Source organism: Syzygium oleosum, unplaced genomic scaffold (genome assembly GCF_021117445.2).
Source record: "Syzygium oleosum isolate NSW1041296 unplaced genomic scaffold, Sole_v2.1 Sole_v2.13, whole genome shotgun sequence".
NCBI lineage: Eukaryota > Viridiplantae > Streptophyta > Magnoliopsida > Myrtales > Myrtaceae > Syzygium > Syzygium oleosum.
In genome coordinates, this window is record NW_026607497.1 from 8,243,689 (window position 1) to 8,267,170 (window position 23,482).

The 23,482-nt window shown below is 40.1% G+C and overlaps 2 protein-coding genes across 2 annotated transcripts; both read left to right on the forward strand.

Annotated features, from left to right (window-relative positions):
* Positions 1–9,317: 9,317 nt before the first annotated feature.
* Positions 9,318–12,615, forward strand: LOC115675923 (uncharacterized). The gene is made up of 5 exons (XM_030598737.2): positions 9,318–9,836; positions 9,972–10,099; positions 11,299–11,411; positions 11,895–12,080; positions 12,391–12,615. Exons 1-5 carry the CDS (start codon positions 9,445–9,447, stop codon positions 12,418–12,420), a joined length of 849 nt encoding a protein of 282 aa, XP_030454597.1. The 5' UTR covers positions 9,318–9,444; the 3' UTR covers positions 12,421–12,615.
* A 2,733-nt stretch (positions 12,616–15,348) lies between these two features.
* LOC115675925 (AP2-like ethylene-responsive transcription factor AIL1) lies at positions 15,349–19,194 on the forward strand. The gene is made up of 9 exons (XM_030598740.2): positions 15,349–16,012; positions 16,143–16,551; positions 16,792–16,874; positions 17,050–17,058; positions 17,167–17,255; positions 17,349–17,422; positions 17,515–17,565; positions 17,663–17,739; positions 18,162–19,194. The coding sequence occupies exons 1-9, from the start codon at positions 15,790–15,792 to the stop codon at positions 18,770–18,772; spliced, it is 1,626 nt and encodes a 541-aa protein (XP_030454600.2). The 5' UTR covers positions 15,349–15,789; the 3' UTR covers positions 18,773–19,194.
* The last annotated feature ends 4,288 nt before the right edge of the window (positions 19,195–23,482 follow it).

The following is a 23,482-nucleotide window of genomic DNA, read 5'->3' on the forward strand; positions in this document are numbered from 1 at the left end:
GTGGCTCTGAACTCGCATTGATGAAAAGGGTTGGGTTATCGAGAGTGTCTACGTAAAAGTAACCAAGCGAATAAAAACTATCTACTTGAAACGAATGACCGGCGTAGGAACACGCGCATAATGATTCCAATGTTACTCTTTTTACGATTGATTAACATCATAATAAGATTAAGTTAGTGATCAATCAATTTGAGAACGACATCGAACACTTTAAAAAGGTCATGGAACATGAAAGAACCGAAATTCGAGAATAAATTCGCACATCGAACAGAAATTTAGCACATAATCGAACCAATGGCATAGCACGACAGTAATATAATTAGGAACTGATGATGTTATTGTTTAGCATTATTGAAAATGAGAAATAATAATGAAAAGGACGAACACACAAAAGGTAATGTTGGTGTTACTGTTAGTGGTCCTATATTTGATTGAGACAAAAGAAAGAAAATGAGAATCTAGCTAACAAAAGAAAACTCCAAACGTCAAACACATCCCTTGAAAAGAGTAAAGTAAGGTCTCTTGGCCAGGAAAAAACCGAAGAAGAAAATAATAAAGAAAGGTCAGAGAAATAAAAATAATTATTTCTTACTTTTATGGACCCTAGTCCTAAGTTTAAAGATCAGACTAATGCTACTTTTAAGTTTTAATATATGACCGATTTACACAAATATTATTGAAATGCAATTGTGAGTCGTGGTAGAAAATTCATACGCCAGAAAATTGATATGGTATGGAGTAAATAATATATCCTAGTTGGCTCGTAATTCATTGGCTTAAGCTTTTGTGTGAAGATAGAACCAATTAGATATGTTAATAGACTCGGACTTGAACTCTCTCTTGGTAATCTCCTCAGGTAAAGTTATCGAACTTCTACTGCAGGCTCCCCACGGATAGTATCACAGCTGATGGTTGATTGGTGACTCACTCTCAATGTATATTGGTGATTGACGAATATCTCGGGAACAAATCTCATGGTCCTTATGGCAATTCATGGTACTGTCCGAAGAAAGAAGACCAAAGATGAGATTGATCTCCCTAAGTGGAGATATCGGACTTTTACCGCGCTCTCCCAATAAATATACTATCATTTGCTAGCAATTCGCAAAAATTCGGGTGTTGAGCACAAATGTAAATTTCAAAAAGAATATTGTCCTTGCTATTTCATTAAATTAGTGGGGTAGTCGTGAAATTTGTTCCATCCTCATTTGACCAAAGTGAAGATCAATCCTTTTACCATTCTTACTGGTCAAAAAGAGACATTCTCTTATTATTCTTGTTTGATAAGATAGTGAGCAAGGTGATGTATGCTAGTTCAATGTGTACGGTGAAAGTCATGTTTGGCCACCCACCACATGAATGAGAAGGGTTTGCATTAACATATCGAACTATAAAAAAACTTGAAACTCTAGGATGTTCGTCTAAATTGTTAGGAGACCTAAATTTCTTGATTCGGGCGTGTTGTGATGTATTACAATTGGGCGACTGCGAAGTAATTTCTCATAAACTTATTGCATGGATGCGAATTTAGTCATGAAATTTTTAATTTTGCTAATTTAGACCTACAATTTTGCGCAAAATTTCGATATAATCCTTATGACCAATTTTCGCCGGAGATCACGGACACGGCTATTTGCCACGTAGGACTGCTGGCAACGATTGGATCGCTATGTCAGCGAATTTATGACGAAAATTGATCGGAATAACTATATTGGAATTTCGCGCAAAGGCTTAGAACGAATTGGTAAAATTGAAAAGTTTATGAATGAATTGGCATTCATATAATAAGTTAAAGACCAATCAGGTAATTTTCTAAAAAATTACAGGTACAGAATGAATTCCATGATGAAATAGACGATGGCAAGATAACCTCGAAGTGACTACTGAGGATCGATTGGAAGCTCCTCCTCATGTTAACGGCACACTAGCAATCAACAACGGTCGCCATGAGCAATAATTCTCATCTAGTTAATTATGAACTAGATTCACCAAATTTAGCAGACCCCATCAAATCTTCCAGCTACCAACATAGAATCCCTTGCCGAGTACTGACCAACGATGGCCTACATTCGCGCGCACCCATTATTGACTAAACAGGAAGCTCCCCTTAGCTTCCTTTGAATTAAATTTAACATCTTATGGAGCCAACAGCCACCAACCCAATAATCTAATGCACGCAATTCATTCAATAGTTGCTGCGAGCTATGTGTATGGACACACCCCGCATAGGTTCTAGGGGGAGAATGACTCAAGGAGCAAATAAATAACGGGATATTATAGATAGAGACACAACCATGATATACTCCTTAGACGAAAGACGGGCTACAAGAACCCTAATTTTGACCAACGAAGATCGATAGATAGAGATAAGAACGAAAACATTAGCCAAAAGTTCAAAGGTAGTGATATCGCAATAACATAACTAAAACACCTAGTGCTTGTGGCTTTGCAGCCAAAAAAAAACAAGTGTTAGTCATAGGTTTTGTTTAGACCTAAGTATGTCTTTAAACTGCTTCATCATAGGCCTCATATTGATCTCATAATCTCAATGATGTAAAGTAAAAATAAGGTATTCTCTCTTTTTGAGGAGGATAAAATTACGGGAGGAATTAAGGATGTGAGGCATGTGGATGTCGATATATTAAAATAATGAACGCATTCATAAAGTTCGTTGCTCTTGTATTTCAAATGAATAGGTCGCGAAAACTCTCGTAAAAGCAAAAATTGCTTTCAAGGAAGCTCATAATTAAGAGGTTAAGTACTCTTGGCTTTGTAGCCGAAAAGAACAAGTGTTATTGATAGGTTTTGTTGACCTCCATTCTTAAAATCAACTTAAAAACACTCTCCATATAATTTATCTAAATATAGAGTCTTAGGAAAATGATAAATGTCGCTCGATAAGACACTGGATATTAGAAATTTAAAGAAGAACAGTTGCCTCTGAAAAGCCTAGCCGAGCATAATTATTAGGGGGGAGGCTCAGGCGCACGCACATCTATCATAGATATTCCAAAGTGTGGTCGTGATGCTCACGTGAGTGGGTGGGCTTGCTTGCTTTTGTTCTTTGTTCTTCTCTTTTGAACTTCTCTCTCCTTGTGAACTTTTTGGGCGATTTGACTAATTGAAAAGAGCTGCTGACATAAAGATCACTTGTCCCCTGATTACAGCTAATACACGGCACACCCCATTTTGTAAATCAATTATTTAGACCATGGATGAGGAGATGATTGCGTCCTCTCCCTCCGCTTCTCCCTCTTCCCCTCTGCGTTTGATGAGTTTGAGAGAAGAAGACGCGAGTTTTCGAGAAATGGAAGACACGAGCATCGGGAAGCGGTAGGGTTTGATATGTTTGTATACGCATTAAGAAATGGAAATGAAACTGGGGTTTCCAAGCAAAAACGAAAGAAAACGGGCGGTTTTAGTTAAGATCTGATGATGCGCTAGTGGGCTGCAAATGCCTTGTTTAGGAATAAACAAAGGCATTTTGCTGCGGGTGCATCGAGGCACGAACCCTGCTGCAAACCAAACAAGAAAGACCTACTTTTTATATATTTTTCGGCCCTAGAGTCTGCAAGTCCAAAGAATGTGTAATCCCAAAGGCATGTCTTATCACTCCTCCCTTTTTTCTTTTTTGTTTTGCTGGGTCAAAATAAAGAGGAATAACACAGAAAACGGCCACGCAACAGCAATGCCTGTCCTTTCGATGTCTTTGAGAGAGAGAGAGAGAGAGAGACAGAGACAGAGAGAGGGGCGGGGGGTCATAGGGCGAGTGAAGTCAAGTTGGGAGAGGAAATCTAGACACGCTCCAAAGGTTCTCTAGGGCTTGTCTTGTATTGATTCTCAAAGTTTCATGTCATCCACATTTGCCTTGGTATTTGTTCTTGTCTGTGTCCCTCTACTCCCCCTTGTCCATTCCCTAGCGGGTTCTTAGCTTTGCTAGGGTTTGGACAACCTTTTTTGTTTGCTCCAAAGCGATGACCTCTCTTTCTTTCTTTCTTTCTGCGGAAAATCGTATTTTTGGAGAAAATATATACAAGATACTTCAAACAGGGAGAGATTCAATTTTAATTGCCTTGCTATAACATGGACGAGCACCGCCCTCATCTATCGTTATCCATATTTATTATCGGATAATATATTCGAATTGTTTCCAAAATTGTAATTGAAATATATTTGCGATTAAAAGGGATTAGAAGATTTGTAGAGACACCTGATTGGGATATAAAATCTCGACTCCGATTACTCTTGCACGTTTAATATCTTAAAAATGTAAAATCTCTCTTATGTTCGGTTACTTAACAAATTTCTCAACGTTACTCGTGTTTAAAATTCATGGACAGATATATATATTGAGCAGGGTTTTGAGTATTGCCTCGTGAAAGAAGTTGTAAATGAGCCTAAAACAAGAAAGAATTTTGCTAGCATAATAATTTTTGGGCCACTGTGAGAATAATAGTACATTATTAGTCACAAATTTTCGAAAGAATAGATCCTACAACAATTTATAATTATTTATTTTCTGTTTTATTGATCTAAAATAAGGTGTTAATCTCACAGTGAATTGAGGGCAGTCACTTAATTATTTCGCAATGAGAAAAAGAATGAAACGACTAACATAGAAATAGAGACAAATAGTTTCCTGATCGAGGACGGGATTGAATTGAACCGTCGAAATATTATTCAATTTAAACAAGTCCGTTGAGTATGTTGGCGTCATTTTGAGTGTGATGTCATTATTAATTTGAAGAATATGTCCCTGCAAAAAGTCATGTTGATTCTCTCCTATTTCCTTCTCTAGCTCACTCAGGAATAATGTTTCAGATTAGATGATTCGGAGGGCATGGGCAATAGTCATGCTGTGAAAGGTTGTTCTGAACTGCCATGGCCATTTTTCCTTCAATAATTTCGTACTCTGTACACCGAAGCATGTGGAGGTCAACGTGTTGCCTTTCATTTCCTCCAAACGGAAGCATTAAATTGTTGTTGCTTCTCAAAGCCTCTATAACGAGATAATGTTTTCTTTTTCCGGGAGAAAATACAAAAAACGAAATGAAAAAAAGAAGACAAACGTGACTAAGAACTTTGACCAACCCTTGCCTCGACATGAAAGAGGAAATCTTTTCATAGTGAAAAAAGAAGAAGCTTGAGATTTGTGGCGCTTGGACAACCTCGAGAACTTGGTTCATCATGCTTCTTGAGACGTGTAAGGTCTGCGATTCTTTCGTTTCTTACTCGATATGGCTCCTTAAGATAGATCATTAGAAAGTAATTACTTATAAGTCTTCTAATCTCGGATCGGATAGTCGGCCTCTAATTCGTATCTAGAAAACGAACTTAGTTTAGCGCGTAGAAGCCAACTCATATACTAGACCATTACATACTAAAACACGGCTTTGGGACTCAGATGGAAAGTTCCCCCGCGATTAGTCAAATGGAAATCGGTTTTCGATAGACTGGATAAAATTTAGAGTTCCCATTTTGACATTGGGTCCACCGCACTTTTCGCTATTCTCCAAAAAAACTCAAGCTCATTAACAACCGGTTTTGATCTCAACAATGCTAAATCAGAAACCTAAAGCAAACTCCAACTATCAATGAAAAAAAATCAACGAGAAACCATGCATAAAATAGGGTCACAGAGAAGTAGAACGATCAGTATATACACGACAAGAAAATCTTCATACTCTTGTCTTTGTTAAACAAGTATGTACTCCGCTACTTCTGAAGGGCTACACCGTTTTCACTAACACAACATCATCTTTGAAAAGTGAAAAATATACACTACATGAGAAGGAGATAACATTTATTAATGTTAATTTAAGGGTAGCTCTCGCAAGGCAGCAAACTTTTACCACGTAGCGCATGAGAAAAGGGCCTTCGGATCGAACCCCAAGAAACTTGTCTACGTCGCTTGTAGGTCAATCTTTTGCGTGAGGGTTTCGATATCAACATGAGCCATTAAATTATGAGGAGTTTCGTCGGAGTTTGGGTTCCACTCATGACATCCATTGGCACCGGCTCAAAACCCCACGCATCAACCAAATAAAAAACATCAATAAAGTATAGTATGTCACATTAAAATAACTTTAGACACACAAGCTTTTATCGAGACTTACCAAGCTCTGGGTATTATGTGGTTTGGCTAGTGTTTTTGGCAACGAGAAGATGACAAAGATTAGTCGTTCAAGATTTGGTAAGCCCGAGAGAGAGAGAGACGAATCAATTCTATAACACCTAGAGATGCTTCTCCCGGTGTAGTCAATTGGTCACCCCCCCCCCCCAGCCAAACCCTCTTTTTGGGCACCCCTCGATATGATTTTCAAATCGTTCTTAGGGCGCCCGAAAAGTCGATTTCGCCACCGCCTTTCCCATTGTTTAATCCCCTCATTGGGGGCATTTCGGGGATTCTCGCGAAGCCCGTATCAAGATTTAGCTTATCTGAGATAAATTCCTATTGATTAAGTAATCTCCCACATGGTTTTACGTGAAGGGAGCCATATTACATATTCCTTTCAGATTTGGTTAAGATAATGGTGTATAATATGAGCGCTCATCACCCGGCTCGTTCAACATGGCATTATTCAAAGCTTAGGTCACATGCAGCGAGTTAAATAACGGGGAAAAGGATTGATTATAGAAATGATTAATGTGTGGATCCTTGGGTTCACATATTCCTGAGAAAACATATAAGTAAAACCGGCGCATTTCTCGAATATTCGCGCTCATAGGGCTCGGGGCCATTATATTGATGGATAATAAGAAGTGGTTTGATTATTATAAATCTTCAAAAAATAAATTTCTACTTCTAGCACTGAGCTGCAACCCCGGCATGTGAGGGGATCTTGGGATTGAGTCTCTAACCTTTGCTTCCAGCTCTGCATTTTGGGGTTTTCTCCTCCTGATCCAATCGTCGACGACGACCAAGAATCTTTTAAAGTTGTCATGTCCCAAAGCATACGTAGATTGGTTCTTTTCATTATTATAAGGTTAAGTGATGGCAAGATTCTAGGCTAGTATCTTGAAAAGGGGGAATTAGAACCAACATCTTGGAGCCGGTGTAATCAAGAGAGGAAGAGTTGTATGGTGATGAATATTTAGGGGAGGAATATAAGCAATGCCTTCATAAGAGCTAGATGTTGACAAGTTAGGAAAAACAAAGAATTTGACTTCAACATGTAATAGGGCATGTAAACTTTAGTGATAATATGGTCATTCAAGTACAAAAGATGGGTTCCACTATAAATGGGCTTCCACCACCTCCCCAATTCTGCCTAAAAGCACTAGAAAACTAGACATAGAATCTCTCGCGTGTGCAGAAAAGCGTTCTACATCTACATCGGAGAAACGATTCCGTTCTAGCTTCTATATGCCCAAATTCATGGTCGTTTGGAAAAAAAAACGTCTATCTTCATACAAAGTGGGAATCGCTGTTGTGACGTCAAAATAAAAGATATGATGTGAAAATTCATGAGTTAAGACTTCTTCCATACTAATAGAAAGGATAGAAATGGGCGATTAGCTATTGCAATTCTTTTCAGAATACTAGCTCGAGAGTCCCTCACTAGTTGCTGGATATTCGATTTCACCTACAGCTACTACCACGAGACCTTCGCCTGAGCACCGGTCCTAGAGCCGAGATCCGGGATGGGCGACCTCGTCACCGCAACCCCTCGGCTAGCGCATCTGAATGTGAAGAAGGCTACCATGCTTCATGCTCGTGAAATGTTGGACGCTGGGAAGGTAATTGCCCGTTTAAAAACAAAGGCCCGGCAACACAAACCCGGCTAAAAAGCTGAAGCATTGTTGGTGTCTGGGAGCAGAGCCCGGCACATGAGTTGAGTTGTCCAAAATTGTGGCCCAATAGGCCCAGCATGTATCAAAGCTTAACAGGCGGCCGCAACAGGTCATTCTACAGTTCCACATATTTTCTAATTTTATAAGGAATTCTAGACTCGGCTTGTTCCGCATAAAATTAATGATTTGAAAATAATCGCTTGTCTTGCTTACAAAAATGAATAAACGAATATATTTTCATCGACCACGAAAATATTTAGACATAAATTGCTATCGATAATGAAAATATTTTTTATTGACGAATGAGCGATTATTTTTAGAAAAATGTATTTTAAATCATTCACTCTTTGCGGATTCCTAATCTCCTGATTATGTTGACGGTGGTCTTACATAAATATATAGGTGGGGATTTTCATTCGTGGGATCAATGTGAGATCATCATGAGCTGGGTCTAGCTTTTCAATTTCGTTAACTTACATTTGGCTTTTGTTTTAGTAATTAGAAACTTAGGCTACGTTTGTTTTACGAAAAATATGACGTTTTTGGAAAATATTTTCAACTAAGATATTTTTCAGGAAAAGGGCAAATATTTTCCGCTGTTTGGTTGAAAGCTGAAAATAATCTAGAAAATATTTTCCGCCATTTGATATATGATTTGATTTTTTGGAGAAAATTACCAAGAAAGTTGATTTTTTCTTCCTTGGTCGGTCGCCAGCGATCGGCGAGCTCACTAGATTCCGACAAGGTTGAGCTCAAGCCTTGCCAAATTCGGTGAGTTGCGCGAGGTAGCCTCTGACCTTCTGCGATCTCGGGCGAGGCTTGAGCCTTGCCTAGCTCATTGGATCCAGTGGGGCTTAAGCTTGCCGGCGACTAGTTGAGGAAGAAGCAAAAAGAAAAAGAAAAAAAAGGAAAACATAAATTTTTTTTAAAACTCCATTTATAAAAAAGAAAAATAAAAAGAAAAATAAAAATAAAAAGGAAAAGGTGTTTGGTGAAAACAAAATTCTTGGTATAGAGGTGAAAGACAGGCGATGGAAAAGCGGAAAACATTTTCCTCAATTTTAAAGGTGTTTTTTCTAACGAATACAAATGTTTTTCTTGATTAGTTTAATTTTCATGGATCGAACGACGGAAAATCCAAAAAACATTTTCCTGAAAGTTATTTTAAGTGAAACGAACAAAGCTTTAGTGTAATCAAATCTTAAAACTTGTCACGAAAGTACAATCGAGTCCTACAACTTATCATGAAAGTACAATCGAGTCCTAAAACTTTTAAAATGTACAATCAACAGAAAGATTTTATTAGACAAATCTGATAAATTTTAGGACTTGATTGTATTTTTGAAAATTTTAGGACTCGATTTTACTTTCGTGAAAAGTTTTAAAATCTTAATGCACTGTTTTTAAAAATTTTAAGATCCAATTAGATTTTCGCGATAAGTTTTGAGATTTTCAATATGTTTATCTCTACCAATTAAACGACAAGAAAGAAAAAGACAGCTCAAGATATATTCCTCGCCTCGGAAACGACATCGATGTTAGCCATGGATTGGTGTCGTCCTTACCTCTGAAGGCGGAGGAACCCGCAAAAACGCAGAGACCACCGCCACCGCAGAAACGCAGAGAGCGCCTTCAGAGGACGCGGAGGAGATGCTGCTGCTAAGCCAAGCTCCGACCGGGGCTCTGTCCTTCAAGAGCTGCTGCTGCTCCTCCACCGCTTCTTCTCCCTCCTCCTCCGCCGCCTCCATCGCCTTCGCCGCCCCTCGCCCCCCTCTCTTCTCCAACCGCCGGCCCAACTTCTTCTCCCGGGCCCACCCCTCGAGGCCCCCCTCCTCCTCCTCCTCCAGGCTCGCCCTCGCCAAGGCCGACGACGCCCTCGACGCGGTCCCTCCGGCTGCCAGGGAGGCCCCGCTAGCTCCCCCTCCCCCGTTCGATGGCGTCGGCGGCGGCGGCGCCGTCTTCGCGGGTCGGGAGGGCGTTCCCCTCGAGGGCGTCATCCAATTGGAGAAGCCGAGCCCCGCCTCCCGTTTGAAGAAATGGGGGTCCGTTGTGAATCTTCGTTTTTTTTTTCTTGCTGTTGGAAATTGCTCGTCTGTTTTGTTGGGTGCCTCTTTTGGGGTGAGTTTTGGAGAGTTTAATTTCGTGTGCTTTGTTTGTGTGGGGTCGTTTTGTTTCAGACGGGTCGGGTTGCTTGCTGGTGGGGATGTCGTGGCTTTGCTTGTGTTCGCTGCAATTGGTAGGTTCAGTCATGGGTTCCCGGTTTTCGACCTCGAGACTCTGCGAACCGCCGACCCTTTTGTTGCCGGTATGTTTAAACATTCCCCATTCAGTCGCAAGTTCAGGTTTTCTTCAGCAATGTTTACGTTAAGCAATGCTCCAATTTTTCATGTTCATGGTAGGAGAGAATTGGGAAAAATTCGATCTTGTGTGAGCATGAATTTGTTTCTGATACGCTTGGGGAACTTAACATTATGTTTGAATGTGTGGAAGAGTTGGGTCGCGGAAGAGTGAAGAAAGTAAAATGGGCGAGTGATTGGTTTTTCTCTTTGTTGGGGGAGTAATGGAAATTGACTTGTGGAAACTAGGTGTCGATTGTTTTTGCCTTGGGCTTACATATGCTGATCACTCCCGAATTAGGGAGAAAAGTCGAGTGATTGGAAAATTACATGTCCACTTGTTTCGAAGTTGTAAGAGGTGATGAGAATGGAGGTAAAGAAAGAGGAGGTGAAGAGTATGATTAGAGAAAGTGAAGGGGATGAAGGTGTCAAGAATTTGGTTTTTACTTTGTTTTGAAATGAGATGGACAATGAGACATTTTCCCTTTTCTTGTAAACCTTGAATGGCAGAGAGGATGATTGTTTTATCCTATTTAATAATAGAACCTTGAAAATAGCCGCTCTAAAGTTAGCCAAAGTAATCTTAACATGTACTGGATATATAAATGTCATTGCTTTCCTTAAAATGTATCTAGTGATCACCTGATAAAAATCTTTAATGTTACAAGTCGTTATGTTCTAATATTTGTAAAGCAATATTAAATAGCCATTTTTACTCTGTCTAGTGCTGATACAAATTGTTTTCATTCATAGTGATAGAATGATGAGATGTGTGCATTTGGATTTTACTTGAACTGCAACTCAAAGTGAAAAGGTGTCATGTTTTCTGAACTCGTTTTCTTTCCTTTCATTATCCTTCTACTTCCCATATAAAGCAAAATCAAAATGTTCACATTTTTTAGCTTCACCTCCTTCCCTTCCAAGTAACAGGAAGGAAAATTATTTTGTTCACACCTATTTCTTCAGCTCCATTATTGTCAATCATAATAATTCTTCCTAACAATGCGAGAAGCGTAAAAATGTATCCTCGAGAATGTTTTAGAGGCTCTCTTTCTGTTTAGCTGAGGCGATGTGCTGCATGTTGGGGAAGTGTGGAGTAAATAGTTTACAATTGCCACTGCTTTTAGAGAGTTAATGACCTTAAAAACCTGATTGTTTGTTTTAACAGGCTGGTTTTTGGGTGCTTACTTCCTCGGGGGCTATGCTGGTGATGGTCGTGGCGAGAATGGTCTGTCTAAGGCAGTCCTCTCTACTACCAAATCATGGGCTGTGGGAATTCCAGTAAGTTCAAACTCTGAGTTGCTGGTTAACTCGTACTTTCCTCTTCTATTCATAACCATTTCCATAGCTCTTCACATGGAAATGATTAGCTTGCCGCTAATACTATCCTTCATGATTTTTGTGATTATGGTTAACCTTTGGAGTCTGATTAGTGCATCAATAAGGAATAACTTTCTGTTTCGTCCTCTTTACCATCTTATCACGAGAAGTATAAAAGTCTGCTCTGCCCAAAAATTATTGAAGTGATATTTGCCTGTCATAGAGATGCGGGGTGATATAATTTCAGTACAGATATAGGAGCTGTCTTTCTCTTCTGTTCTCTATTTGTTTATTTTTTCTGCAAGACCAAATTGCAACTTGCATGGTTCTCATTCTTCTCTCTTGACGATGAATGTTGATGGGTAGGATGAAATGCGAAAGTTCTGTTAAATGTGCATATTATTAGAGCTTGACATTTACAATTTTGTGGCGTAATGTTGGCAGCTTGGAATAGCTATAAGGGCTGTGTTATCAAGCCACATTCCTCCTTACAATTTTATCTTAGTTACAATGGGAAGCACTGGTGTTTTGCTTATTGGCTGGAGGACGCTGTTACTTAGTGTTCTCCCAAATGATAAGAGCAAGAAGAGCGATGTCTATAGACGTGGAAGCCCATTTGAACTCTTTGAGGTACGAACCTCCTCTTTGAACTCTGATCAGCATGTTAAAAGCCTTGTTTATTAATTCTGGTGGATATTGTAATGGTGTCTTCGTTGGTGTTGAAAGTTAAAACCTTTAATGGTCGATCTTCTACAAACTTGGAGATCTCAAATTTATGATCATAAAATGCTTAGATTGTGGTAACATTTTCATCGATAAACAGCTCGTGTTGGGAACAAGTGGCAAATTTTTCCTGTTGCTCATAGTTGAACAATTGGAAGTGTATTTAGTTATATACTGAGATGGTTAGTTTGACATGATGCCATTCTATCTAGTGCAGCTGCTCACATCATTAGTGCGAAGGTGGTGATGGGAAATCTACTTTGTGCACGTTGCAGCTTCTGTATCTATACCTATTTTTTTAATGTATATCTTTAAGCATCACAAAGAGGAAAGAGTCGCTGCTTTCTTAGCCGACGACCAATTTTGAAGATTGTTTGAGCTCCATGTAAGGGCTGAATGGAATCTCTGAGAAAGTAGTGTTAATGAATAATTATTTCATCAACACTTCCAGAGTTCTTGACCTGATATGTAAATGCCATCTTTGTTTGCTGTACTAAAAAATAAGAGAGAGTGAGAGAGAGAGAGAGAGAGAGAGAGAGAGAGAGAGGAATGAAGCTAATTTTCAACGATATTGAAGAAGTGCTGGACTTGGTTAGCTCTGGTTCTTGCCAGTGAAATTTGTTTGGTGTGTTTGGATAGGTTAAGTGGGCCAACTCGTAATCCAGTAACGAACAAGTTTATTTTAATTGTTCAAAACGCGTTGACGCATTTATTGCAGGAACAGTTGAACACCATTAAGCTCATTATAAAGCAATCGACTCACGATTTCAAGTGTTGATTAAAACAAAAACTTGACAGTAATCTAACTTTCTTGTTTCCTCAATGGTAATTGATCTTAAGTTTTGAAGAAATGTTTGTTGGCGATTTCCACGTTTAGTACGCATATGACCCGAGTTTTTTGATCCTAAAAACCGAGTATTACTAAGGAGTCGACATGCTACTCTTTTGCATGTCTTTCACCTCTATCTCTCAGGCTAACGTTTTAATCTTAGATAACGATTCTTCGACCTAGTCTCGCACTGCCTAGATGCGTACAAGCGGAGTCGCGTATGACCCTACTTTCACAATTTCGAAAGTTTGTACTCTCCATCGAATTAAACTGGGGCGCGCCGGGCTTTGATTGCTTCTTCAGTCTAGCAAAGGAGGTTTTAATGGATGGCCAGCGGAACTCGTCATCATGGTTCTGCTCGCCTCTGCGTAGAGCAACGGGGAAGGTGGAAGAAGTTAATGGTGACCCTAGAGTCACACAGATCGATCGTCTTTGAGATCTTTTAGGGAAAAAGACCAGGGCTTGTCAGAAAGTGTCCCAGCGGCTTCTTCCTATCAGCTATTTATTGCTCATCTTTAAGTTAGATCTCCTTCCTCCATTCATCACGGCCTCACCTGAACGTCACGACCTCATCACTCAACTCTCAGCCAACCGAAGGATAGATCTCTCACGCTATACAGTGAAAGAGGACGCAGTTTAACTCCATTGAAAGTCTGTCATGGCCAACTGAAGGATGGCAGGAAAGCATTATCTGTCCTCCAACAGCTATAAAGAGAGCCAAAAATGTTTTCTTTTGGCAACCCCACCATTTTTGCTTATCCACTGACGAAGATGGATCTCGTGGAAAGGATGATTAACTTGAGACGTAACGAGTGCGGTTAAAAGAGAGAAAGTTTCCAAGTGGCCTGGCCAATTCACTGTTTGTAATGGATTCGATCATCATTGCAATTTAATCAATACGTGCAACACACCCCTTTTTTTCTCTTTTCCTTTTCGTACTTCCCCTCTTTCCCTCCCATATTTCAAAGATCATGCAATATTGCCCCCATTTCATCATTCCATGTTGGAAAATCTGTCTCCCCGTTCAAACCTTTTCATGCAGAACTCCATGCACTCACGCGTTCATGGATTTTTCTCCTGAAACCTTTCATCAGCAACATCACAAGGACAAACCGAAAATTGCAGTAAAAACAGAGTATTTAATGGAGGAAATTAAAGCAGCACATTAGTTGTCTTATCGAGATAATCTAATAAAATACCATCGATTAAGGTGCATAGCTAATTGTAAGTGTCTTGCTTCCATCATGCGATATAAAATAGTGTCGACGTTGACACTATCAACTATCGTAATAACTTTCTTCTTTCTTTTTTGATATAATTAAGGTGCATGGATGTGGAGACCAACTAACTGGATTCCCATACAGGTGAAGTTTCAGCGTTGGTCTGTGTAGATAGCCTTACCCGGAATGCTTTGCATAGAGCTGGTGAGATTCGATTGGATAAGCTCCTACGCCTCAAACCAACACTAGAGAATTATCGAAATAATTGGAACTTCGAAAATAAAGTGAAGGGGCACAATGGATCGAACTCAATGAATCGACGAGGAGGCCTTAGAGGTCTTCATGTGAAGTAGGCAAACTGGGGAGTGTCTTGAAAAATTCTTACTAGCTCTTGGTGCATGTGAGTCCACTTGAGTTCTGTCCCGGACCATATGAGCTTGCTTTCTATGGATTTAGTGATTGAGTCACATCCTTAAGGAGAATGCAAGAATTGCTCGGATGGCCCAGCCAGAGGCAGGGGGCAGAAGAAATTGACAAAAGAGGCGCCAAATGGTCAGTTTCGGTCCCTCAAAATCTGTCGCTGTGAATAAAAGCAAATCTGCCATTTTGACTTGTGTCCTCCCTGTCTCTCCCGCTGGTGTAATCCACCCACTCCATACAGCATTTTCTCACCCCCTCGTTGTTGTCATTGAATGTGTATGTTTAAGAGAGTTAGTGAGAGGGAGAGTGACGCGAAATGGTACGGAGAATTCTCTTAACCAGTGTTTCAAGATATTCATTAAATTTTCAAATAGAGAAATGTGATAAAGCTCAAAATTTTAGAATTTGAACAATCAAATAAAAGAAGTTGCTGCTTTCAAATTTCAATGCACCGACTATCCTCATATTATGTTTAAATATAACTTTAAAGACTGAAGTATTCCTTATTTAGTATGATCTAGAGAGCATCCGATAACATGATCACCTCAATAAATATGCTTAACAAGTATTTCGAATATGCCCATCAGCACACTAAATTAAATAAAGCGGGATTCAACTAGGAAGAAACCTTGTAATTTAAAGACACTAAGGGGGGAGCCAGCCATTACTTATGAGCAACCAAAACACACTACCCTCCAAATTTTCAGTGAAAGTGGAACTTGAAAAAGCTTTGGCTGGAACCCATTCCAAATGTCTCCCTTGTTCTTTCTAACTGTGGTCACAGATCCCTATGAAAGTTACATATAGGTGATTAAATATACCGCACTCTCTCCATCTCCCGAGCATTGCCTGCTGGTGTCCTAAGGGACCAGTTTTGTTCCTTTTCGAGAGAGAGAGAGAGAGAGAGAGAGAGAGAGAGAGAGAGAGAAAGAGAGAGATTCTGGGTGCTTTGCTTAGTTGAAGAGTAACAAGTTCCATAAATATTTTGTTGAATGCCAAAAAAAAACCAAGGAGAGGGAAGCAGGAGATGTTGAAATGATTAGTTAGTTTTAGTTAGCTCCCCAATGATTGAATATTCTGGCAGATGTAGATACTTCTAATACCAGCCTCATAGAAGATATCCCACATTTAATCCTCCTACCTGAAAATGGACTTTCCTTCATCTCAACCCCAGCATCATCATCCATACTGTCTCCAAACCCAGTTTCCTTCTGTCACCACTGGCTCTGGTTCGGTTCCTCTCAGCCTCTCCTATGAGGTTGGAGAAGTTGGTAATGCTGGCTTCTTTCACTCGCCATTGTGTGTAATGCCAGTCAAGTCAGATGGGTCTCTTTGTCTCATCGAAGCTCTCACTAGGTCACAGCCAGAAGGTGCTTTTTCTTCGTCTTTGTCAACAATAAAATGTGATAATGCTTCTGCTCCAAGATTGGCTTATAGCTTTAGTTTTATCGTCCTTGGCAAATTCTTGTCCTTTTATGGGCATTTTTTTTTGGTCTTCAGGAATGATGCCAAGTTCAGAACCAAAGCTAGAGGACTTTCTTGGAGTTCACTACAATGGAAGACAAGATGGGGAAGCCCGGTTGGGATACTCTGAGCTAGTGTACAGAGCATCAATGGAGGAAGAAACAAATGGCATGTCTCGCTTGGGAAACATTGTCAGTGTTGATGATTGTGCAGTCTCTGGGAGTGTGAGTGTGAATGGAAAAGAATCTGGCGGTTTCTATTCACCGATTCAGTCCGGTTGTGTTTCCCTTACAGCTCCAAGGCAATTCTCATCAGCCATCAACACCGAGTCATTGGCCATAGCAACCAGGAAGAGAGCACTAGAAGCGGACAAAAAGCTGCCTGTGCCTAGGAAGTCCATTGACACATTTGGCCAGAGGACATCTCAGTACAGAGGAGTTACAAGGTTAGGGCGTTTTGTGTTCTTTTTTTGGCTACTTGTAGCGAAGTTAAGTGCACAACAGTTGTTAGTTCAAGATGAACCCTTCATCATTCTTGATGCAATCTGCGCTTTCTTGTGGAAGGAAATATTTGGAGAGTAAATGATGCATTTGTTGTTTCCTTACTGAACCATCTTTCAGCTCGTCGGTTCATTTTCCTAGTTCTTGGTTTGTGGTTTACAAGTGCGATTAATCTTCTTCACCAGGCATAGATGGACCGGTAGATACGAAGCTCATCTTTGGGATAACAGTTGCAAGAAGGAGGGACAGTCTAGGAAAGGAAGGCAAGGTTGGTTTTTTCCTCTTTCTTTCCGAAAAGCTGAATCATTGTATAAGCATGTGTGTGTTTGGCCTTTTCCCTTTTGACTGAAATTCGTGGTCCCTCTGATATTCATGAGCTTGACTGGGTGCTCTTTGTTTGTATGCTCCCTGGGAATGCAATTGCAATTAATGTCGCACCTCAGTTTACTTAGGTAAGACCTTTTCTCTAAAAATTGAGACCAGATTTAGACATTAAATATTTGATGGATAATCTTTGTTTCTTCAGCAATTGTGCATCACTTCCTAATTGGTTTTGTCAGGGGGTTATGATACGGAAGAGAAAGCCGCAAGAGCGTATGATCTTGCCGCCCTCAAATACTGGGGACCTTCGACTCACATAAATTTTTCGGTATGAGAATGCCCTGTCCCACTTTGCCACATTATGTAAATCTTTTCAGCTATCACAGCAAGATGCCATAGTCTTTTTGTGGAATTATTGCAGTTAGAAAATTATCGGAAAGAACTCGAGGAGATGAAGACAATGAGCCGCCTTGAATACATTGCCCACCTAAGGAGGTAAATCTTTTTGCCCATTGTCTCTCTCCCGAAATTTGCTTATTCAGATTGGCTGTTTGTGACTGACATTGACCATTGCATACATAATGCAGGAGAAGCAGTGGATTCTCAAGGGGAGCTTCAATATACCGAGGAGTGACAAGGTTTGCCTTGTTCTACTATCTGTTGAAAATTTATTTTGGTTCTTTTGTCCTATTTTTTTCTTAAAAAACATTCCGTTCGGCTATTTGGTACCAACAGACACCACCAGCATGGAAGATGGCAAGCTCGAATTGGCAGAGTTACTGGAAACAAGGATCTTTATCTTGGGACATTCAGTAAGTTCTCAAAGTTACATTATTAGTCTGCTTCTGAGGGGCTGCCTCTTTTCTTTACCTAGTAAGCTCTCCCGATTGTTCCACGGCATTCAATTTATGTTTACAACGGTCCTTGTTTTCTTGTTGTTTTCTTGTTTCTGTTCAACGGTCTGTCGTCAGTTTTCACATGGCGCTCATTCAATGAAGCTCTCTTTCTTGGCATCAGTGACTGGTTCTTTATTTTTCTTTTCTTGCCTCTTTCTACTCGTCTGTCAAAAGAAAAAGATTTATAAAGATGAAGATGGCAATGTAACTTTTATAGGGCAGGGCTATAGGCTGTGCTCTCTACACATGAAGGATTGGCAATCATCATCATTGTTTTCTGAAAGCACCATTTTTAAGGGCATCATTTGATTTACGTCCTAACTTTTCCGTTAAATCAGCCACGCAAGAGGAAGCAGCTGAGGCGTACGACATAGCAGCCATCAAGTTTCGGGGTGTGAATGCAGTCACCAATTTCGACTCGTCGAGGTACAACGTCGAGAAGATCATGACCAGCAATACCCTTCTCGCAGGAGAGCTCGTGAGGCGAAACAAAGAAGCTGCACCAAGATATGACATGGGCTATCTCACTAGTGGTGAAGCCAACGGGCCTGAGAGCATCGACGGGAGTGGCTTAGGCTGGAACATGGTTCTACACGAGTCCCCTCGGGGACAACCCGATGATGTTGCTAAATCACTAGATCAGAAATCGTTTGCCAGGAGTAACCAAATTTCATCATTGTCTATGGCGCTGCAGCACATTTCGGATGAGGGGAATAGAGGACGTGCTAGTTTTGCAGATCCATCCTCTACTGTCACCAGTCTAGGCAGCTTGCAAGATGGTGCCCCTGATAGAACGTGCTCGAATATGCTGCTTGGAAAGCCTGTATCAGTTCCTGAGTTTACTAATGCTCCAGGCTGCATAAGCTCTTGGTTGCACTCAACCCGGCTCATTCCGGCTCCAATCTCCGGTTCCCGGTCGCCAGTTTTTACAGCATCGAGTGAAATCTAGCTAGTGCTTCTGGAATATCCGTTGGTCAAGTAGTGAAACTAAGAATGGAAAAGCTAAAAGCCTGAGAAGCTAGGTGAAAGGAAACTTTTTGAAAGCATGAAAGTTAAAGGCTTGTGTCGGGAATATTGAGATGTTGCAAATTGGAGGGAAGTGGTTAGACAGAGATTCACAGAGCTAATGATTAATGGCAATTGCATGATTGATGAGCTTTTCAATTGAGGTCCTGCTAAGTACAAAATCACTGGGAATGCTCCTCCATATGCTGAGAAAGGCTTTTTACTTTGACCATGCAATCTCACTCTCTGTTTCTCAATCCGAACTTCACCAACATGATTACAATCCTATCGCAGAATTCTGGATATGGAGATTCTGTTTAAGCTTGTTTTAGGATTTCGTGGTCATAATTATTAGCACTTTGTTTACTACAGTTGCGAACGTATCATGTTCCTTGTGTCTTTTAACTGTTGCCATTGCGATTAGAGAGAGATAAGTGAAATGAAATGTCCTGTACGGACGATTGAAACGACCCTTGCATGTGCACAGCTATCGCGCATGTCTGTACTCAATTGTGAATCTTGACTATTTGAAAATTTGGAAAAATCACAAGGAAAAGCAAGAAATGATTGTCTAATATGTTCATCTGAATCGTTTTCATTCTAACCGACGACATTTGACAATTTTATTTATGTCAATTACATCATTAGATCAAACTACACGGTCTCTGTTTGAGATAATATGATTATCTCGGACTATTCTATAATTAACGGACAAACTATACAAGAAATTTCCACATACTGCATGATGTCATTACTCAAGAGATGAAATCCCCAGGGAAAATGTCAAAAGTCAGGAGGGAACATAACAAACAAGACCTTATTTGAACTTAGGAAAAAGCAGTACCATATAAAGGGGGAACACAATCAACAACCACAGCACATCAGAACAAAGAAAAAGGCCACATTTTGGAGATTAATGGTCAAAAAGATTTGCATACTTCATGGAAAAGCGCACTGTGCAAGAAGAAAAAGGACATCCCGTGGATTTTTTAAAGAGTGAAAAGCAATGCCACTAATGTCAATTCCATCGAATCCTTTGGAGTTGCAGTCAACAAATATGATTACAACCTTGTCATTTGACAGGTTGGACATCAGAAAAACAAAATGGTAGAAGTTAATGGGCGAGTCACATCAGGCGATCAATATGAGCGTATCAAGCAATATGGACGATAAGGAAAATGATCTTTCCTTGTACAGGGCCTGTGGAAAAGTTGGAGCTCAGCGCGTGATTTCGAGTTCTTATCTTGCGTTCAAGACTATCCGCCGCTCAAACAGAATGCCGAGTTGAAAACACATGGAGTGCCGAGAGAAGGAAAAAGGACTGCATCACATGTGCTCTCGCTGTTGCCGACGATGGAATGGTGTTGGTGTGAACAAGAGAGCAGCTATTGCAGCCTCAGTAAAATGAGCCAAAGTTTTCGGGCCGTTCTGCATCAATTTGTCAGCAAAGCAAACAGGGCATGGCTAAGACGAGCTAACCTTTAGTTGGTGGGGAAGGACGAACTTAATCTTCATTGCCATTGTTTTCAACACTTAAATCTGTATTGACAGTTACAAGTTCAATTAGCGAGACCAAGAAACACGCAGTTTGTCATTCACATATCTGTAGCAAAATGGACGCCTTGACTTTAGATTGATCAGCGAATTCCGGACACCCATCGAATGCGCTACAAGAAGCACATGCACATGATCACCTCGTCTAAGCACCATAACAAGAAAAGAAAGTAGTAAGTTCATTCTGTATAGCCAGCACGAGGGACGTCTCTGAGAATGATAATTCGAGAGAACAAAACTCCAAACTCTTTCATGACTTTGAATGAGACTCGTGAACAATCTGAACAATACAGCATGTGAAGCTGAATAATAGGAGATGAGAGAGCATGAGCTGTTCGAACACATCAAATTTTGCAATGCCTCGAAGTCTTACCCTGCGCTCAGCGGTGATGGGACTTTAATGTCATGCAAAGATGGTGAAAAATGGGATCGAGGTAAGCATTGCAATACGCCTTCCGACGCGACTTGATGCTATCTATGGGGCGGGCATTGTATGACTACGAGTATCAAACTCAAGGCAATGCATTAGCTTTCGTTGGCGTTGGACTAATTTACCATCACTGACTCTGCTGCTCGCCTTTCAATTTTATTAGTGCAGCTCCTTCGCTTCCGGGTTTGCTAGTGATCAGCAAATGGCACTCTTGCAGCATAATCTGTGAGATCTCATTCTCAACAAGCCTTTAGCCGAAAGTCTTCTTCAGCCATCAGCATCCATCCACACCGTATTCTGGGCCAAGCCCGAATTACTTAAAGGGCGGGTTGGGTCGACCCATCCGATTTACCCAATTTTAGTCTTTTTCCCCCTTTCTTCTTCCCTCGGATCGGGTTATCCAATTGTATCAGGCCCATAATGCCAATGGCTATAAGCTAAAGACCCCCACTGGCATGAAAATCACCATCATCTAGTACTGTAGCAGTCACTCCGTTGAACCCCTATCTAGTATTGTCTTTCTTCTTTTTTCTTTGTTCTTTTTGTATCAATGGAGCTGGACGAGACTATTTAAGTAACAAACGTCCGACTGATTCCCAGCAGAAATGGCAATCCCTGTTCTCACACAGGCCGTGTGATTATCGATAACATGCGGTATTGTTGACAATGGACCTGAGAGAACATGCGAGTACGGCGGTTCGGTTCGAACCCAAGAGTTAGAGTGACGAAAATGGAAAGTGCTGAACCTAGACTGTTGAGGTCGCGCCCATTTCTCCCCATCTTGCATTCGTCCGAAACCGGTGAAAGTTCATCATACTTGGGGAATACGATTGGCTCAGAGCATGATCGCGCCGATTGAGCCCACTTATTTCCGGAATGTATGGCGTGCATGATGAGTTTGAGTTTCCACATACAGGCTTTAGCTGTACGTGCATGCCCCCCAAATTTTTATGGAGTTTGAAACTCAAGCAAAGAACCAAGATCATGATTGAACATCTCCTGCGCATGCTGCTCGCTTTGCTTCAACCTCATTGGAACCTCATGGCGATTCGGATTCTTCCGTACGATGTTCAACCCCTACTTTTTCTTTTTAAATTCAGCACTTACCATCGATTGCAGTATTGAAAATGTTCTTGTCTAATGCAGAGCCGATGGCATTCTCATGATCTAGCTTCTCTCTTTTCTCCTCTTTGTTTTTTTCTGCCCCGTAGAACATGTCGAAGCAGTGATTTTTCCTTTTGATATCAATTTTCAATACTATTGGCTTTGGTTCAAAATGCCCTTTGAAGATGTTTTTTCTTTCCCTTGATGTTATCTTGACTCCTCAAAGTTCTAAAAGTGAGTCAGATTGGCCGCGAAATCAAAATTCTATTCCTAAATCTATTGTAGGTATGCCAATTGAGTCCTAAACTTTCTAATTTTGCTAATATAGTCTTGAACCTTTGTGCGAAATCCCAATGTAACCCTTCTGATTAATTTTTGCCGGAAATCGCTGACGTGGTGGTGTGCCATGTGGGATGACTAAATCGTCATGTCAGTGATTTACGACAACAATTGACCGAAATGATTACATTGAATTTCGCGCAAAAGTTTAGGATTAAATTGGAAAGTTTGGTACTAAATTAGCATTTGCACATTATGTTTAGAACTGATTGGATAATTTTCCCAAATTCTAATGGACGGGGCTATATGTTCAACGTACTTTACTTAAAGGTTTAACCAATAATTGTTATTATTGTATGTAGACCTATCAAAATGGTTATAAACCTATTTTTTAATCCACATATATGGGTTGAGTTGTTATATGGGTAAGTTATATTTGGTAAATGGGTCATAAATGAGTTTAAATATTATTGGTGTTAAATGGGTTATAAATGGGTTTAAAACTTACTTCGATCCAATCTACCTTTATGACTCTCTTTCATTCTCTCACGTCCTTACTCGATCTCGAGCTCACTCACTTTGATATGGGTTTTCGTAAATTAGGTTGAATATGGAAGTGTTTTACTAATACAGATCAAGTCAAGTATGTGTTATGTATGGGTCGTTAGATTTGCATTACATGGAAATTGGTCAAATCCGGTTAAGTGGGTTTATTTGGGTCTGACTATATTCGACCCAACCAAATTTGACCCAATCCACCTGCTTGACGGTTCTAATTATATGTAGGAAAGAACACCATGTAAATCAATATAAATTTTCGACCAAAAAAAATCAGTATATAGTAAATAAATAAGGTTTTGAACCGAGGGAACACGGACAATTTTTGTTAGTGGTGTAACTCAAGTTTATTTTATGAAGTTTCAACTTTTTAAAGGACACCAAAAGTTAATCATTCTACTGATAGGTTAGTCGTTTATTATTTATAAACCTCATAAAGTTATAAAAAATAATAACAATCAAACTTAAAATGGGCCATAAAAAGTTATGTTAAGTTTATAATGCGCGAGTTTAATTTCTTGGACGAAATTTGTTAACTTAAGTAAATTTATGTTAGTTGTTTGGTAATTGTATATTTGAGTCTTGACATTTGATAACATTAGATATCTTTGAAAAACTAATTTCAAAAATAAAAAATTTCGGGTTAAAACCTCGTACTAGCACGAACCTAACCAATTAATTATGGTCCAAGCCATTTTTCTTTTCTCAGGCTAGGTCTGCTAGGGCCGG

Excerpts from the sequence above, each read along its gene's own strand:
- LOC115675923 (XM_030598737.2), top strand. The coding sequence starts at position 9,445 with ATGCTGCTGCTAAGCCAAGCTCCGACCGGGGCTCTGTCCTTCAAGAGC. Across the intron at positions 9,837-9,971 it reads TCCCGTTTGAAGAAATGGGG|ACGGGTCGGGTTGCTTGCTG; the intron begins GTCCGTTGTGAA and ends GTTTTGTTTCAG. Across the intron at positions 12,081-12,390 it reads GCCCATTTGAACTCTTTGAG|CTGCTCACATCATTAGTGCG; the intron begins GTACGAACCTCC and ends TATCTAGTGCAG.
- LOC115675925 (XM_030598740.2), top strand. The coding sequence starts at position 15,790 with ATGGACTTTCCTTCATCTCAACCCCAGCATCATCATCCATACTGTCTC. Across the intron at positions 16,552-16,791 it reads CAGTACAGAGGAGTTACAAG|GCATAGATGGACCGGTAGAT; the intron begins GTTAGGGCGTTT and ends CTTCTTCACCAG. Across the intron at positions 17,423-17,514 it reads TACATTGCCCACCTAAGGAG|GAGAAGCAGTGGATTCTCAA; the intron begins GTAAATCTTTTT and ends TACATAATGCAG.